The sequence below is a fragment of the Saccostrea cucullata genome, unplaced genomic scaffold (genome assembly GCF_032062105.1).
Source record: "Saccostrea cucullata isolate Sc308-1 unplaced genomic scaffold, CSIRO_AGI_Scuc_v1 ctg79, whole genome shotgun sequence".
Classification (NCBI taxonomy): Eukaryota; Metazoa; Mollusca; class Bivalvia; order Ostreida; family Ostreidae; genus Saccostrea; species Saccostrea cuccullata.
In genome coordinates this window covers 224,001-242,192 of record NW_026935853.1, presented here as the reverse complement: position 1 = coordinate 242,192, position 18,192 = coordinate 224,001, and the positions used below count along the sequence as shown (strand labels likewise).

The 18,192-nt window shown below is 32.0% G+C and overlaps 1 protein-coding gene across 3 annotated transcripts in view; it reads left to right on the top strand.

Annotated features, from left to right (window-relative positions):
* Positions 1-347: 347 nt before the first annotated feature.
* The window catches only part of LOC134243952 (tyrosine-protein phosphatase 10D-like), a 41,012-nt gene continuing 23,167 nt past the window's right edge, over positions 348-18,192 (top strand). The window contains exons 1-10 of one of the 3 annotated variants that reach the window (XM_062726193.1): positions 348-487; positions 10,752-10,785; positions 11,002-11,397; positions 11,666-11,929; positions 12,054-12,326; positions 13,457-13,675; positions 14,782-14,874; positions 15,318-15,493; positions 16,539-16,728; positions 17,698-17,868. In XM_062726193.1, the coding sequence (XP_062582177.1) occupies positions 443-487; positions 10,752-10,785; positions 11,002-11,397; positions 11,666-11,929; positions 12,054-12,326; positions 13,457-13,675; positions 14,782-14,874; positions 15,318-15,493; positions 16,539-16,728; positions 17,698-17,868 (1,861 nt within the window). In that variant the 5' untranslated portion in view covers positions 348-442. The remainder of the gene's footprint in view (positions 488-10,751; positions 10,786-11,001; positions 11,398-11,665; positions 11,930-12,053; positions 12,327-13,456; positions 13,676-14,781; positions 14,875-15,317; positions 15,494-16,538; positions 16,729-17,697; positions 17,869-18,192) is intronic. The other 2 variants (XM_062726192.1, XM_062726194.1) reach the window with 2 other exon arrangements.

Below are 18,192 nucleotides of genomic sequence, written 5' to 3'. Positions count from 1 at the left end.
CATAAGTCTTTTCTCCTTCTGAAAACCTGGAGGAAAAAAAAACTTCTCACAAATTTGAAAGAGAGGAATTCTATCTGGAAAGTAAAAGATCCTTTCATTGTTGATTTTATCAACAAATACGGTATTCGTGATCCATAAGTGTACATTCCCGCTTTCTCATGTAAAACAGTCATCTTATCAGAAAATTGATGTGAACTATGATGGCCGAAGTCACGTTAAAGAGCACTGTTGTAAATACACCCCTAATAAATTATTGAAGTGTGTCCCAGTAACACTATGCAAACAAGCAGACTATATTTTCAGTTATAAGTATATCTATTGAATATGAAAGTTCCATGAAACCACGTGAGCTAGGGCGGAAGTCAAATCCCGGGATAACAGGAAAATGAAGAAGAGGGGGATTAAGATTGTACATGACATGGAGTAAAACAGAACATTAACAATGTGGACTTTACGACAACTTTTATCTTTAGTTATAATTTGTGGGGTGAGTATTAGATATAAAAATCCTTTCTCCAGCAGTGCAGCTCTATGCAATCCGGATCCAAAATTTCAATTATTTTTAAACGACGCGCCCTTTGTTTCCTGTTTCGATAAACCGGTCATTTTATGGAGAGTAGTGGATAAATTGTTTACTCAAAAAATCAAGTACCAAAAGCAAATACCGATAATAGAAATAATGGGCCGGTGCAATTTTCACAGCTTATTTTGAAATGGTCTATTTCATATGCACATCTTTGAACGTGAGGGAAAATGAACATGTAATATTTTAACTTGACTTTGTCACTTTAAGCATTGAGTCAGCAGGAAATAACGTATCCAGTATACTGTTTTCATTGTAAATGTATATGCAATTTTCACAGCTTTTTTTGAAATGGTCTATTTCATATGCACATCTTTGAACGTGAGGGAAAATGAACATGTAATATTTTAACTTGACTTTGTCACTTTAAGCATTGAGTCAGCAGGAAATAACGTATCCAGTATACTGTTTTCATTGTAAATGTATATGCAAAAAAAATCTCTATATCTTCAATCTTTAGGCCTTATTTTTCCTATACTTGAAGATTCATAAAAACACTTGATAGTAATCGCTTTTTCGGAGAATTTTACGCATCCTCATTTTTCGAAAGGTCATACACATCATCTATTACAATGCAAAACACTAAGTAAAGAACATTACACAATCACTGTATTCCCTAACGCTAAGGAGCATTTTTATTTCCCTCTTTTTACAAATTCAATATAAAACATGGAAACCTAATCATCAGCTTTTTTCATAAACAGCTGTTTGAAAAACGTTTAGATTTAAAAGGGTTTAAATGAGAGACAGGTTGAAATAAATGCATAACGACAGGGAAGTACTCCGACCAATACTCCATTTGTTTAGGCCATGCAAGGAAAAAAAAAACAAATTATGTAAGATCTTATCAACACGATCAGTTACTTTTAACAACCAATGATGGGAAGTCGCAAGACAATGTCAAGATTCTTATCAGGCAATAAAATAAACTGTTAAACTACATATTTTCAACAGATCTGTTAAGGAGAGTAAATATTAAAAAAACGCCTCTGCAAATACTTCAAGATCTGTATTTAATATTTGTATAATCCCTCCAATACGAAATGAGACGTCAATCTTTAAAATAAAAACTGCATATCTTATCGATGTGGCGAAGAGGGGGGGGGGGGGGGCGGGGGTTAATCTTCAACAGTGTACTTTTAACAAAACTTATCTTCCCTACAATTTACCGGTAAATAGGATGTATTTATTTCATTTGTTACTATAGCATTTGAAAAGGTTATAATCCTTCTTGATTATATGTCCATGAATCTGACATACAACTATCAAATCAGTGTCATTTACGGCATGGAATATATTAAGAAAAGTCATATCTAACGAGAAAGCTGTACCAATTCCTTGTTAAACTACATGTAATATTCTAATATTCAGATGAAATGATAGCTGTTAGTTTGATTGTTCTGGGGGAAAAGGAAAAGAATAATTTATTATTTTGTTTACTACAACGAGGAAAAAGATTCCGAGTGTACTTATGATATCAGCCTTTCATTAGGAAGAATTTGAATTATTAAAACAATTCCAATTCCGTTTTTAGTCAATCCTAAGAAGTAGTTATAACACTGCGATTATAGATGTGTATATTCATTTTAATAGTAAAAAATGTATAAGAACTTTTCATTTATTCCCCTTCTTTTTCTAAAAGATCATGCACCCTTTTTTATGCATTTGACTGCCTTTATAATCATATAACAAAAAGAAAGAGTGTTATGATAGTCTGACGTATTTACATGCAAAACAATGACAACGAAATAAGTTATATGTGAGCAATTTTATCTGCTCCTTCCTTCCTCCCTCCTTTCTATCTAAATCGGTAAAATCCCACCATCATGTCGTGTCACCTCATCTTTATATATAGTGCCACTAACAGTAGGTATCTTTTACTGTATACAGGATGTAAAATCCCCGTTTATTTAAAAATAAGACTGGTCTTTCTGTACCAGACAGTGATCAGTTCCAGATCAAAAGAGGATTTTCCTCCTTCCCGAGTTTCCTTTGAGTGGATAAAACACTTTTTACATGAAATGTTTGAATAAGCAGTCAGTTACAGTGTCTCATTTGAAAACCTTTCAATACCTTCTCCCTCATCATAAAGGAGTAAAGTAAGGTTTAGGTCCAATTTAATATTGATTAATTGCTTTTCTCTATAGATAAGCCGAGTAATTTCATTTGATTCTTGTTAGGTTTTCTCTCTCATTGAAATCCCTAAATCTTACTGATACCAGCAACTCCTGAACAGGAACGTGTAGTACTTAAATATAGAAATGGATTTATATAGAACATAAATGTGACTAAAAAGAATATCAGTTTGTTATTCTCACTCAGTGATGTTGGATATAGAAACAAAATCGTGCGTGTTCGTTTGTGAGTGATTTAATCCTGTGCGAAAGGGAAGTGACGTCATCGAGATCGATGTAGAATGCTGCCTCGAATTACTCCTTGTAAAGAGATGCTTCGCTTTCCAATGTCCTTGTTTGATATTTAAGTCAAAAACCATTATCTATGTATCATGTATATAGAGATAACAAAACTATGTAGGATATTGCCACTTTTCTATTCAGGGCCCCATATTAATTTTGACTTGCTCTATATAAAGACTTCGGTGACTGTTCTTATGCTCATTTTCAGCATAATGGAAAAATGAAACTCATTTTTGATGCAACTGTCATGTTGTTGTATTACTGTCACCCGGTTAATTCAAATTTTGTAATATGGCACAACTTTTTATCTGAATTATATTTTTTACATAATTCATATTAAAAAAGAACAACTTCAAGAGCCTCGCTTGAAAAGCGGGAGGGTTTGTAGTGAACGGGATGTCCGTCCGTCTCTCTGTCCGTCCGTTACGCTTTGGGGTACCAACTTCTTACATGTATCCGCAACTCTCCTTATACCACTCACTGAATGACATTTAAGTTTCAAAGAATCTTTGTTACATAGTGTCATTTTGCACCTCTTATTTTACTTGTTGACCATACAAATATTTTGGGTTTTCCAGATCAAAACATGGACACGGCCATTTTTTCTTTATAATATTGAAGGGTAACCATCTCTTATCCGCAGCTCCCCATACCTCTGAATAAAATATAATATTATACTTTCATGTAAATTACTTGAATCTGATTCGTCGAGAAACATTTGATAAAAAACAATACTACCCGCTGAATAATGAAGCCACGCCCTCCTGCGTAGCAACAGTCAACATTGCTTGACGACGGGTGGTATTGCAAAAAATAGCGACTGCGCGGAATTTGTGCGCGCACGGTTCACTGTAATATGTATGTGTATAAAACATTCAGTATAATATAATAAATATTGCATGTAGTTCTACGAGGGCTGTAACATTGAAAATTTTCAATGATTTAGCCCCTCGAAAACCATTGTCAACCTCGGCTGCGCCTCGGTTGACAATGTTTTTTTTGGGGTGAAAATTTTCAATGTTACACTCAACTACATGCAATATTTATATAATAACTCTTTCTAAAAATTCTTTATTACATAATGCCATTGTGCACCTCCTATTTTTTAACACTTTGATCTGACACTTATTTCGATCTCTCAGAGCAAAATATGGACTTTACCATTATATCCATATGTAGGAGGAATACAGGGTGAAATTTCGAATATGAATAGATATAATGAATGCATTTAGTGAGCTCATTGCTCACAGTACCTCTAGTTTTCTCTTTTAAAAATACCTTATTTACTTGGTAAACTTCCAGGTAAACTTTTTGATCACTCCATATACAGCGTAATTTCTTATACAATTCTCCCACATAGGCGAACCTTATTGACCAAAGTATATAGAAATTATTTATTTAATTAATTACTCTAAAATGCTATTATATAGCCGAACGATATAGATTCTTCTTACATGTATATGCTATTATATATCCGAACGCTATAAAGTCTTCTTAAACGCTGTCATTACAGACTAAACCTATAAATTCTTCAGAAATGCTATTATATAGGCAAACCTTATGACTCTTTAAAATGCTATCATATAGGGGAACACTGTAAATTCTTGTAAGATGCTATTTTTTTTAGACGAACCTTATAAATTCTTCAGTAATGTTACAATAAATTTGAACCTTATGAATTATTTTATAGTGTTACCATATAGGCAAACCTTATCAATTCTTCTATACTATTACAATCCATGTGAATCTCATAAATTCTTCTACGAGGGCTGTTCAATAAATAATGTCCTCGGTGCTCAGAAAGAAGCAAAAGACGCTTTTCAATGATTTAACTATATACTTCATGATTTTACTTATTAATCTCTTTTAATTAAAACACATGTCCGTAACATTTCTTATCCAATTTCTGATTGTTTTTAGAACTCGTTTTTGGGTATGACCCTTAGTATACTGGAAAATGGCAGATCCAATGATTTCCTGGACTTGTTTCTTCCTTCTGAAAGGTGTTTTTTTTCAAATTTGCAAATAGAATCAAGTCAAAAGGTCAAAGATCTGGCGAATATCGTTAATGTGAAAAACATTAATCTTCTGTTTATCTTTAAAACCCCTTCATTCTTCAGGGCATGTGGGTTTGGACCCTGTCATGAGGAAATTCAATGTATTGGATTCCTGATTTTGGGTCCTTCCTCTAATAAAGCTTTCGATTTTTTTGCAAAAAAATGCTTTCTAGACTCCTCCAGAAATTAAACTGTCTCCCCGAATACGAATTTGAACAACAATACCACTAATATTTAAGAAAAATTACATATAAATCTGTCTTTGTGCTCTTGCATGCCTTTGCTCTTGTCAGACCTTCGCCGTTTATATCAAGAACATCTTATGATAAATTTTGTTTTGAGGGTTTTCAGCAATAGATTCATGTTCCAATATCTATTTGAATATAAAACATACGTGGATAACTACAATTACTGATATTTTAAAGTAATTGTTAAGACTTTCGTAAGACGCTGTCTTTTTCACTAATTTTTCAAAATATAGGGTGACCTTTGAGTACCAAGCTTTTTTTTTTTTTTACCGTCAAACGTGTCTTTAAAACAGTGTAAACTACTCCCGATATGATGTCTATCAAATTTGCTATGTGACTTAAAGTCAATCATACATTAAATAAATATAGCCCTTTGATGAGGTCAATCCATAGATATATCGACTTCACAGAAAAGCATATCGACCGAGCATTATTTTTTACATAGATTGACAAAACAAATTATGAAAATAATGGGGAAAAGTTTTCTCTCTTTAACACTTAGAGACTAGAGATCAAAATATACTTAGCTGTTTAATGCAATTGTGTTCCCTTTATATTGATGGAGTAATTTAGAGGATTTACTCATTCAAAATACTTTATTTATTTGATTATATTTTGTATCAATATTTGACACACATATCCAATATGTTTTAATCTGAAGTAGATCCTAATTTAATGCATTGTTTCGTCTCATCAAATGCAGAACATTGAAAAAAAAATTAGTAGAAGTTGAAATAATTTTTTTTCTCGAAACATCAAATCATACACTGTATTAGCTATGATTGAAATCAGTACTATTTTGTTTTACAGAAATTATCTCAATTTTAAAAAAAGTCGATATGCATGTCAGATTCTATAAATAGTAACTTCTATATGCTAATATATATACTTAATCATGTGATCAAGTTTGAGCCAATCAGAGAGCTTGGAATAAATGATAACAAGAATAGATATGGGTTACCCCATATCCAAACATGTTTGATTTACAGTGTTTATAATGACGTTAATAAAAAAAACTGCACTGTTAATTAGCTGTTGTATGATTCCATAGCATTAACCCAGTCTCCTAACAAACAGTACACATAGGCCTACATGTACCTGTGTCCGCAAGACCAACATTAGCCTTGGTCTACACACGTGCAAATTCACACGCATCCAGCGAGCTCCACGTTTTGTTTTGCCGAGAAGTTAAGACAAAACTTTTCCTTTCTTAATTAGATCATATAAATACGAATTCTGATTAATAAAAATTATACAATCCCTGTTGAACTATATATAGTTTGTTCTAACATTTGCATCTGCAACAACTTGTGTTTAAAATGGCTGGGTTGGGAAAGTAACCGGGTCAAAACATGGAAAACCTTTTTTGTTTTGAAAATAACTGAAATATACTAATATATATTATTCAAGTTCTATATATAATGGTATATGCTGAACTTCAACACGAACCCGAATCCCAGTTCTCGTTTTGCCACACATACCCTACAGTTTACAAAGTGTACACACGAGCAGGCCAGGGATTGAAAATTCCGTCATTTCATAATACACACACACAGAATGATTAATTTTTTCTTTAATAACAAATTGTATGATAATTAACGGACTATAAACATGTACTTAATACAATTGTTGATATAGTATTATCAATTCATCGAAAAGATAATCGAAAATGACCTAATTATTCTCTGTTATCAAACATGTAAAAAAAAAAAAAAGGCTGAGGAGGGAGCACTTATTGATATTTTTTATTTGCATTTCGGGGGGAAAGTGACTTTCTAATGATATTTTGACGTTATTTTTGATTTCTTTAACGTATGACATACACAACTAAATACTCTTATCATGAACAATAATGTTGTATCTACTTATCATGATGGAATTATTTTGGTCGGAATTGTGTGAGCTGCCGCTGAATACAGTTATATATCTTGCAAAGATAGTATGCATTGATCGAATATATGAAAATAATATCATCAAATATCATTCATTGAAATCTGGCGAACAATACATAAGTTATAATTTTTGTTGGCAAGGACGGTACCCATTTTTGATGTCCATTATATAATTTTTTATCATTGAAATCCACCTGCTCATTTGTCTATAAAACAGGCATTGGTTGCTGTAAATGTCACATATTTCAGTGAATATTCTTTTGGATTTTAACAAGTTTTACAGCAGCTTTAATGAAGCTTTTATTTTCACTCTAGTTTAGAATTCTTTACCATTCATTTATAATGCAGTGTCTCGAATAGCCCTTGTTTCCCAGCTTCTCACGATGAAACTATGTGATGAAAAGTGGTCACATAAACTGTTATAAATTCATTAAAGATTCAATAATGAGAGAAAGTCAAGTTAAATGTCGTACAATGCTACCACAATATAGTTGAACCTTATAGACCCGTGTTTAATGCTACAATAAAGCTGAACCGTATACTAGTAAATTCTTCTATGATGCTATCATATTTGTGAACCTTATAACATTAATTCTTCTATAATGCTTCAATATAAGAGAACCTTATGATTTCTTTAATAATGCTCCAATATATAAAAATTCTGCTATAATGCTTCAACATATAAAATTCCGCTCTAATGCTACAATATATCTGAACCTTATGAATTCTTTTATAATGCTACAATATGTACACTGAACCTTATTAATTCTTAAATAAATCTACGAAATAGATGAACCTGATAGACCATTGTTAAATGCTACAATGTAAATTATAAATATAGTATACACAAATTTATTAATTCTGAAACGTAACCATATATGAACCCTATAAATTCTTAAATAATGCTATAATATGTGAACATTATAAATTCTTCCATAAAGATACAATATATGCGAACCTTCTTAATTCTTTTAAAATGCTGCAATAAAGGCGAACCATATGAAATCTTTTATAATGCTACGATTTAGGCGAATCTTAAAAATTCTTATCCAATGCAACCCTAAAGATGAACCTTATAAATTCTGGCATAATGCAGCTCTATAGATGCACCTTATAAATTCTTATATAATGGTACAATATAAATGAATCTAACAGACCCCTTTTCAATGCTACCACACTTATGAACCTAGTGAACCCTCCTTCAATGCTACCAGATTGATAAACTTAATAGACCCTTCTGTTATTGTACTACACTGTTGAACCTAATAGACCCGTCTATTAGTGTACCAGATTGATGGACCTTATAGATCCTTCTATTATTCTACCACATTGGTAAACGTAATAGACCCTTCTTCAATGCTGCCACATTGGCTGGCACATCACATTGGTGAACCTAATAGACCCATCTATTATTCTACAACATTGTTAAACCTAATAGATCTTTCTATAATGCTACCATATTAATAAACATAATAAACCCTTCTATTATTCTACCACATCGATAAACATAATAGACTCTTGTTAATTGCAACCACTATTGAAATAACGACCACTATCGAAATAATTATTTCAATAACAAACATAGTATGCCTACTATATTTGTTATTGAAATGGATTCTCAGCCACTATTGAAATAATTGTCGTTATTTCAGTAGTGGTTGTAACAAGACCCTTTTTCAATGCTACCACATTTTTGGTGAATCTAATTGACCATTCTATTATTTTACCACATTGGTAAATATAATATACCATTTCATTATTCTACCACATTGGTAAATATGATATACCATTCTATTATTCTATTACATTTGTAAACCTTATAAATAATTCAGAAATACTCTCTAGTGCGTCTAGGTGTGTGTTATAGAACATTCTATATTGCTTTCACAAAGGTGAACACTTGGAGTTAAATAATTTGACTCTATAATACTTGTATATTACTGACAGTACCTTGTAGCATTTCTTATTACATTTACACGGCAAAGTATACCATCAAAACGCTTTACAAGTTCTTTGTAAGCGCTTATTTGTATTTGTCTGTAATATTTATGCTTATTCTTGAAGAAGGAATACATGCAATTAAAACTTAATGAATCATGTTGCGAAAAGCCTATGTTTAAAGAGAGGTGGTCTAGAGGTACTTTTAAAATATTAAGTTCCTCGTATGAACACCACACCTTTAAATTTCGTGGAAATGAAACTCTTGATAATCACTTTTTTTTAGAAGAAAATGAATATACTTAAAGAAAACTCATCAAAGGGAGTAATAGTGACAGTAGGGGATTAGTCATTCATCAAGGATTATAAGATGTACTTGATGTACGGTGATATAGACACGACGTATCTATATTCATGTTAAATGGGGTTTCCGCTGTGTCGAGGAGCCATTCAGGGAAATTAAGATATAAACAAACAGAAGAAGAAAATGATATTTTTATCATGGAAAACCCTGTTATAACTATAATGAGATGTAATAAAGTTTTATCTAAAACTAATATTGTCATAACGCGAAAGAGGAGGAGATGCATTCTTTAATTATTTCTACATAATGTAAGCAGATGAACATTTAGAATTTGTTTAATATCAGAACTTAGGCTATAAGGTACAATGTTAAAATTTATAGTTTGAATAGCTCTAGTCGATAAAAACATCAAGAAATCTGAAGTTTTATAGGAAGGTGAATCATAATATGTAGGCCATCAATGATTAAGCAGGATGATAGTAATGTGACTGACTGTAATATCTTCCTCTCTAGTTATGGACATATATTCCTTCCTTTTTCAATATTCTGTTTTTTACTCTTTAAATTCTTTTCCTACTCCTTTTATGGTTAATTCATTCTGAATTCTGGTATACAAGTATTTTAAAGATAACAGAAAGGGACCAAGCTCATAAGTCTATTATTGCAATACAATTTGTTTTTAGAGCCTACGTGGACCTCTGCTAAAACTTACATATGGGTTCAGGTGCCATGTTGGATTAAGCCTCCTCATTTAACCCGTCACACACAACATATTTTGATACATAAAACAATATTCTGCATAAAAATAGGAAACATTTAACTGCAAAAATAATAAAATATATATCAAAAACCTCTGTGATTTTTGGGCACGGAAAATTTAATCAATCAAAAGCACCGAAGTCCAAACTTGATCAATATACTCATCAAATGTGACTGACATAAAGAAATTCAGCTCTATGTATACAAGCTTATTTTCCCTATTTTAAGAATAAATTCTATAGAGGATTATTTGTTTTAAATACTAGTAGTGCCTTGGCAATATTTTAAAAGTTTCGTTCCATGTTTTTTAACATTGTTTATGAGAGGCATTCTCATTAAAACACTAAAAAGATCTCTACAAAATATGTTCTCAATTTATATGCTTCTAGTTATAGAACATTCCTTTTAGCTTTAATAACTATCTGATATTAATACATGTATAACTTTCATTCGCGAACAGCAGAATGATGAACAAGCAAAATCATAAAGTTGATAGTGAACAAATATTATTGGTTTTATTTGGCCTTATTTGATTATATCATTTTAATTTTAGTGTCTCTCATATGGTTACAGCGAAACAACAGAAGGTAATTATTTAGCTTTTTAACATAGATTTCTAATTTTATGGTAAAGTCTCAAGATTGAAAAAATTAGATTTATGAAACATAAAATATTATAAAATACTTCATTTTTTGTTAAGTAATGGCAGATTTTTACCATGGAGACTCTGTAAGATACAAATATTATACACTGCTTATGCTTTGTTGATTTTGAAATGTCTTTAAGCTGAATCATCATTACAGCTACAAACTCCACGGTTTCTGAAACAACTGCCATGACAAACACAACAGTCTCTGTGTCGACCGCTGTTATAAACTCAACAGTTCTTATGACAACCGATTCCGAGACTGATGAACAAACAACAAGCGTTGCTATGACAACAGCACAAACAAATACAACGAATGTCACTTCAGAATCACCCACCACAATTAGAATAACTACCATGGAAACCACCGTGACAACGATGATGGAAACAACAACAATGTATGTTTCTACCACTCCACTTCCGCCTATCAAGTTATTTAATTGTTCCAGTGACAGTAACTGTACATTTGCAAACTCAGCGTGTAATAATTCAACCGGCGTCTGTCAATGCATAGAAAACTTTGTTCTCATCGGTGATATGTCATGCACTTCAGGTAATTTAATAATGATAAATTTATGAGAATTTTTTATAAACACATTGTACAAAAACGTAAATTTAATACATGTATATGAGGAAAATCATACGTTTAAGGTATCTAAGAATAATAATTGAAAGACAATGATCATGTATAGCCATGAAATTCGAAATGAAAGTGTAAAAAAAAAAATTGCATTGTAAACCAGTATTTATTTTCCTTACTGATTTCTTTCAAAGCTTTCTGGATGATATCCGGAAACTGATACAGAACTTTTTTTTTTCAGTTAAGGACTTTCAGGCAAGCATATTTATTGAAAACGTGACAGAAACTTCCATATTGGTAGCATGGAATACAACACATTACCCCGGTGTGGAAGTGTATTTTACCATAGATTTTAACAACACACCAATCAATAACGTAAGCAGTCCTCACTTAATAGAGAACCTGACCGATGGAGAGGTACATACCCTTCTAATCACGTCCAATGTCACGGGGAGAGACATGAGGACTGAGTCTGTAATGTCAAATGTGGAATATGTTAGAACAGGTAAAGTAACCCCGCATATATGGAAAAATAAATGTATTTTAGATTTTCTCTTAATTTTACAAACTTATTTACAGCGTTTAAAACTTTTTAAAGGTAATTATATTCAAATTCTGCGTATTTACAGTTCCAAGGCAACCAAACGTTACTGTCGATCCGCCTTATAATGCACCGAATGTAACGATTAGATGGGAACCAAGAAATCCATACTTTAGCATGTTTTACATATATTTTACGGGTCCTGGGGTTAACTTTGTTGCCTCCACAAGTGATACAAACAAAACGTTCACTGGTCTGAAGCATGGAGCAATCTACTCTTTCACAATTGTTCAAGAAACAGATGAGCCATATAGAAGAAACAGCTCTGCTTTAACCAAAGAATTTCGCACAGAGCCTTCAGGTACTTTTTTTTTCTTCAACAGTTAAAATGAACATTTAGAGATTAAATATATTTATACTTGCTTGCTTTCAGAAAACAATATTTTCCTCACTATTTATATCACAAAATTGCACAGGGACTTAATGTTGACAGATATATGTCACTCATACCCTGATAATGTAGAGCTTACATTCCAAACAGCGTACATGTAGCAAGGACCTTCGTTTTCAGTTGGGAAATATTCCTTACAAATAATATCTTTAATTTCTTTAATATTTTTATAAAACAGCTTTAGGTGTAAGGTTGTTTTGGCAAATTCTCTAAAGGAAGGATATTGTGGACATTTATTTGCTTTATGACTGCGAGAAAAATGTAAAGGACTGAGTCTTGTATTGTCAAATTATTCCATATCAAGTACAGAATAATTTCAAGATCACCATAATTTTCTATAAGCCCATGAGAAAAGCGGTTAAATTTTGGTAAAGTACGCTTTTAACCACACAGTATATTGACATTAAATGCTAAATTGCAATCTTATTCAAAGAAACTGGTACAAATTACATTGCTGTTTTTTAGATGCCTTTGCATGAGTATGGCATTGGCTTGAAAAGAATTGTTTGCTTATTAAAATGTTTTATGTTCTAAAGTTCTAGAATCAGAAATTTTTCATTATACCAGCAATTGGGATAAAAATTTAAGGACCAATGTCATGTCAAACAATACAATCTTTTTGGTAAAAAGAACATACCTGTAGTGTTCAGAAACAAACTGTTTGTGTATTTCGAAATGGCCCTGTCTTTAAATTCCTATAGGATTGTGGTAATGTTCCCTGGGTTGAACTGTGAAATCACGTTCTGTATAAAATATCTACAAAATTGTGAGATTGAGTTTAAATATTGCAAATGCTTTTTGTCAAAATTTAGTATACTTTGAATGACTTTTGTGGTACTATTTTGGTGTATTTTTTCAATTTTCATCATGATAAGTACGCTGTAAATGAATTTTAAGAACATTTTTTTAAAAAGTCGTCATTAAAACTATTATCTGTTCAAAAAGGAAAGTAACTTAGTACTACAATATAACGTCAATTATAAAAGCTTTTAGATTAATTTTTGTTTGAGCTATACTCTTGGAAGTTTAATTACTTTTAGTTCCAAATCCACCCTTATCTGTTGATGCTACAGCAGGACAACGGAATATTACAGTAAATATAAATGACACTGTAATGCCTAACGGAAATATCATCCAGTACATTTTCCAGCTGACTTACAAAGTGTACAGAGACGAGGGGAATCGTCACGGCGTGATCATTTTACCAAAGAAAGACTCAGGCATATATGTCCTGGATTCACAGAGTCATATTTTTCCAGGTGAGCAATCATAAAGTTACCCAAAAATATATCAGTTAAGAACATTTGATTATCTTATAACATTGAAGGATATGGAGATAACGAACAGTATCTAATATCAAACTCCATAAAACAATACAAAAATAGGAGCAGAGCAAACACAGACCTCCAAAACATCAGAGGTGGGGTTAGGTGCAATGGAGGAGTGAGCATTTCCTGCCGACAGGTCACACTCGCCGTGTGCTCCTTGTCAAAGGTGTGACCGAAATTCTGTAAAACCAGTTTCCCCTTTAGCCAATGCTATGAATGTTCAAAATTGTATTGAAAGTGATATGAATGTAGACATGAATGAGAAAAACGGAAAAATCCGACGTCAATTAAGTGTTTAAATAATGGACTAACATTTAGTATGAAAAACGTCAGTCAGCATTTGACTCAATGATAATTTATGAACTGTATTTGCTGACAAGGTCATTGTATCGACCACAGAACTTACGAAATGATGACTTTAAACGAGACTGCTGATATTCTTGTTTCATCAACTTGCTTGTCAATAAATTACCTCGTTTTAGAAATTGTTCATAGTAGAGCATGCTCTTGCATTACGAATCAACTGAGATATATATACTCCGTATGCAGGTGATGAAGGTATATTGCTGCATAAGTAAGGGAAGTTGACGATAGAAAAGTTAAAGTCATCAAGTTTATCATATAGCTTGGTTGTTAGATTACCATTAACGTCTTTTTTAAGTAAAATATCCAAGTATGAAACAGAATACGAAGAATGGTTAATTGGACATGGTGAAAGTATGAGGCAACCTCTGACGTTTACACTGATACGAAATAGTTGATCAAATGTGTGTAAACTCATTTATGCGAATTTTTTTTTCATACAATATAGTGAAGAAAGTAAATGCAATAAAACAACAAGCTATTTCATCGTTACAACAATATAGGAAACGTCTTGAAGTACGTACCAGATATGCATGGTGTTAGTTTGTATAACATCAAGGGAATTTTCATTTTTTTCAGGAAACAGAACGTTACTCTTCAAGCTTACAGAATTATATAATTTTCAGCTAATTTATAATGTATACCTAACTTCTTTCCTTTGTTTTCTTCTTTAGGTGCTGAGTATAATATATCTGTTTTTACCGTGAATGACCGTTTTAACAGCTCTACAAGTACTGATATTACAGGAGTGGAAACTTTTCCGGATGGTGAATAGAATTATCTAAGATTATTAAATATCAATGTTTAAGTTATATGGTCATATCTGAGCAAATATATTCTTCATGTTATGAAAACAGATTCTTCAAACATAAAAACATGATTTGAATACCAGGTCAGTGTCATAACAACTCAGAAAAGAGGGAATCTACCATGACTATGTGTTTTATGTATGCATAAAAACTAAAATTTTTTGAAGCATTTTTGCATAAAGAAAACATGATTCTTTTCTTTCAATTTACTTATCTTCGATATATTTTATTTAAAATACATATATTTTTAAATGGAATAAAACATATCCTTTCATGTCTTAATTTTTTTTAAAATTTTTTTTTCTATTGAGATTTTTAAATGTCAATCTCAATAAATCTGAAAGTTGTGCAAAATGGTAATAGTCAGGAATTTTTAAATGGAAAAATGATATATTTTTTAGTACCAGGAGAAGTTTATCGGAATGAAGTACATAATCTGACCACAACTAGCGGTTCAATTCGTTGGGGTAGACCAGTCATGCCAAACGGGGTTATGGTTGCATATAGAGCAATACTGAAAGAGGGTCCCGAAGTTACATGTCGGATTTACCAGTTTTGTATTGCTATCTGTAATTATGTGAGTACGTTTCACAACCTTATAAAAATTATCAGTCATCTACTGATTCCTTTAATGTTTCTGAAATTGCGTTTTTAAATCGCCAACATGTCAGGAAGCGCTGGTTCAGTTTGACATGATTAAATCTGGATTCATAGAATTCATTCTGTTGATTTTTTAAAATTAAATTATACGTTTTTTAAGAGCGATTTAAATGTACCATATTAACATATGAATTTTCAATCGCATGGCTTTCTTTGTTCCTTTTTACAACTACGTTTACACAAGTATTCAAGGTCGATATATTTTACTGAATTATAGAAACAAAAAGCTTTCTTTTATCTAAAAAATCACACACGTCAGCAATATTACAGTTGGTATTATCTATGGTGCGAGATTTAATCAATAATCAAATAATATATAAACAAATAATTAATATTCTATAAATTATTTTTCTCTCCGAAATTAAAAATATTCCCATTGATAATGCCAAAATGTTACTCTGGATACTAAAAGTTATTGAGAATGTTGAAGGATATTCAGGATCGATACTTTTCCAAACCAACAAAATTCACAATTGCCATTTTTCTCTTTTTATGCAGACTTTACGTGAATTTTTGCCTGGATTTTATCTTATATTTCCTGACAATTTAACGATTGATTAATGTCGGTTAATCTGAATATATTTCCCAAAAGTAGTTTTCCAGATATGTAATCTCTCTAAAAACTAGCTTTTTTTGTATTGAGATGAAAAGTTACGATTCGATGATTATATCAGAGGTGAAAACAAAAACAACAAATATACTATATTCTGCAAAAGTGTACAAAGGCATGAACATTAGTATCAAAATGTTTTTCTCTTAAATTACGTTGAGACCAGCATGCACTCGAAATTTGCATAAAAGTTTAAGTGTGTTATGATATTAGTGTCAAATGTCTCTTTCATTTTATGTAATTATTCTGAGAACAAATTCATAATCTGATAATACATAAAAAAGAAAAATAAGGCTCCTAATCAGATATATGCCTCTCATATTGGTTATAGGTTATAGGTTATTTATTTCAGACACTACTCGGTCCTCCCAATGACACCTGCCATATACAGAATGATACGAGGCTCGACGAAAACCAAAAGGAAATGTCTTTAGATATAAATAATCTGAGACTTGGAACCACGTACACAATCCAAGTGATAGGATATACCACAGTTGGACCTGGGGAAAAAGTTGAAATTTCGTTAAAAACCCTAAGTGTTGGTAAGATATATTCAACAAAGGTTGATAACGACAATATGTTACATTGAGCGGGATTCTTAATTTGACTGTTACGTAATAAATGCAAAATATTGAAAACAAGGAAGAACAGACACACACAAGCACAAGCAAACAGACAGGATTGTGTTGAAATTATCTTTGAAGTAAAACATTGCTTTGATCAGGTACAAGCTTGCCTTAAATAATATTCAGGTTTTGAGTGAAATGTAGATATCGATGTGAATGCAAAACATAGTTCTTTTTTCCTTCCATTTTCTTTGTACAAATTGATTAGATTATTTAAGGAATCACTATATAGTTTGTTGGGTATGCTAGTTAGAAATGTGGGCTAATATGCATAACGGGGGAATCCCTTATGTATTACTAGTAATTATCCCACGTTTCAGGCTGTCGTTGATGGACCTGACATACCAACAAATTAAACAGTGATTCCTTATACTGTAGAAGTACTTTTTTCCGCGTGGTATTAATTTACGCTCTGTACGCGGTCACAAATTTTCCGCGGAAATTTATCCAAGCTTACTTAAAATAAATGTAAGGCATATAGTGATAATCTAGAATATCCGAGTAATTTTCTACCCGCGGATTAAACAGAAATTGAGATTCCGCGGAATTATGACCCCGTGGAAAAAAGTACGTTTACAGTATTTTAATTTCATTGTAAAATAAAATTGTAATCTTATTTTAAGATGTTTCTAGCTTTAAATTACATATGGTCTCCGATGTCAATTTAAATAGTTCCCGCCCATTAACATCGGTCAGACACAAAGGCAGACACACGAGATATACGTACATTTAAGGCCTTCTTATCTCCTGACTTTTCGCTCTGCGAAATGTACATTCCGGTTGCATTATTACGGAAACACTCATCTAACTTTCGAAGATTTTATTACAGAGAGAAAAAAAAATAGAAATGGAAATAAAATTTATGAAAATGTATATTTCTTATAGTACCGAATGCAATAGAAGATGGCGCCATTACTGCTGGTTATTCCCCTGGTAACGGGGTATTAAATGTAACCTGGAGTCCACCTTCTTTCGCTGGAGAGGATCTGGTATATACGTTAGTCCTTAGAGATGCAATCAAATCTCTAACACTTGACACTAAATCAAATCTGAAAGGTAATATTCATTACTTGATTATTTTATACCAATTGTTATGCTTAAGATTTCGTGTTTAATTTGACTACGGAATCCTCCAATGCACATGATCCCAGAAGAATTTCCGGGGTCTTTTTTCTTATCTGTTCATGTATTTGTATTGTTTGTAATGTTTTCTTTACTTTTATTCATTAATGACCTGATTTGAACAGGTCGGTTACACTACCTTATATGGAAGGCAATTTGCAACACGTGACGATGTCTTCGTCACACCCGTCCTCCAATCAAAGTGAATGAGTCCCAAAGCATGACAGTCAACTACGAGTCTACGATTCAAAAGCGACA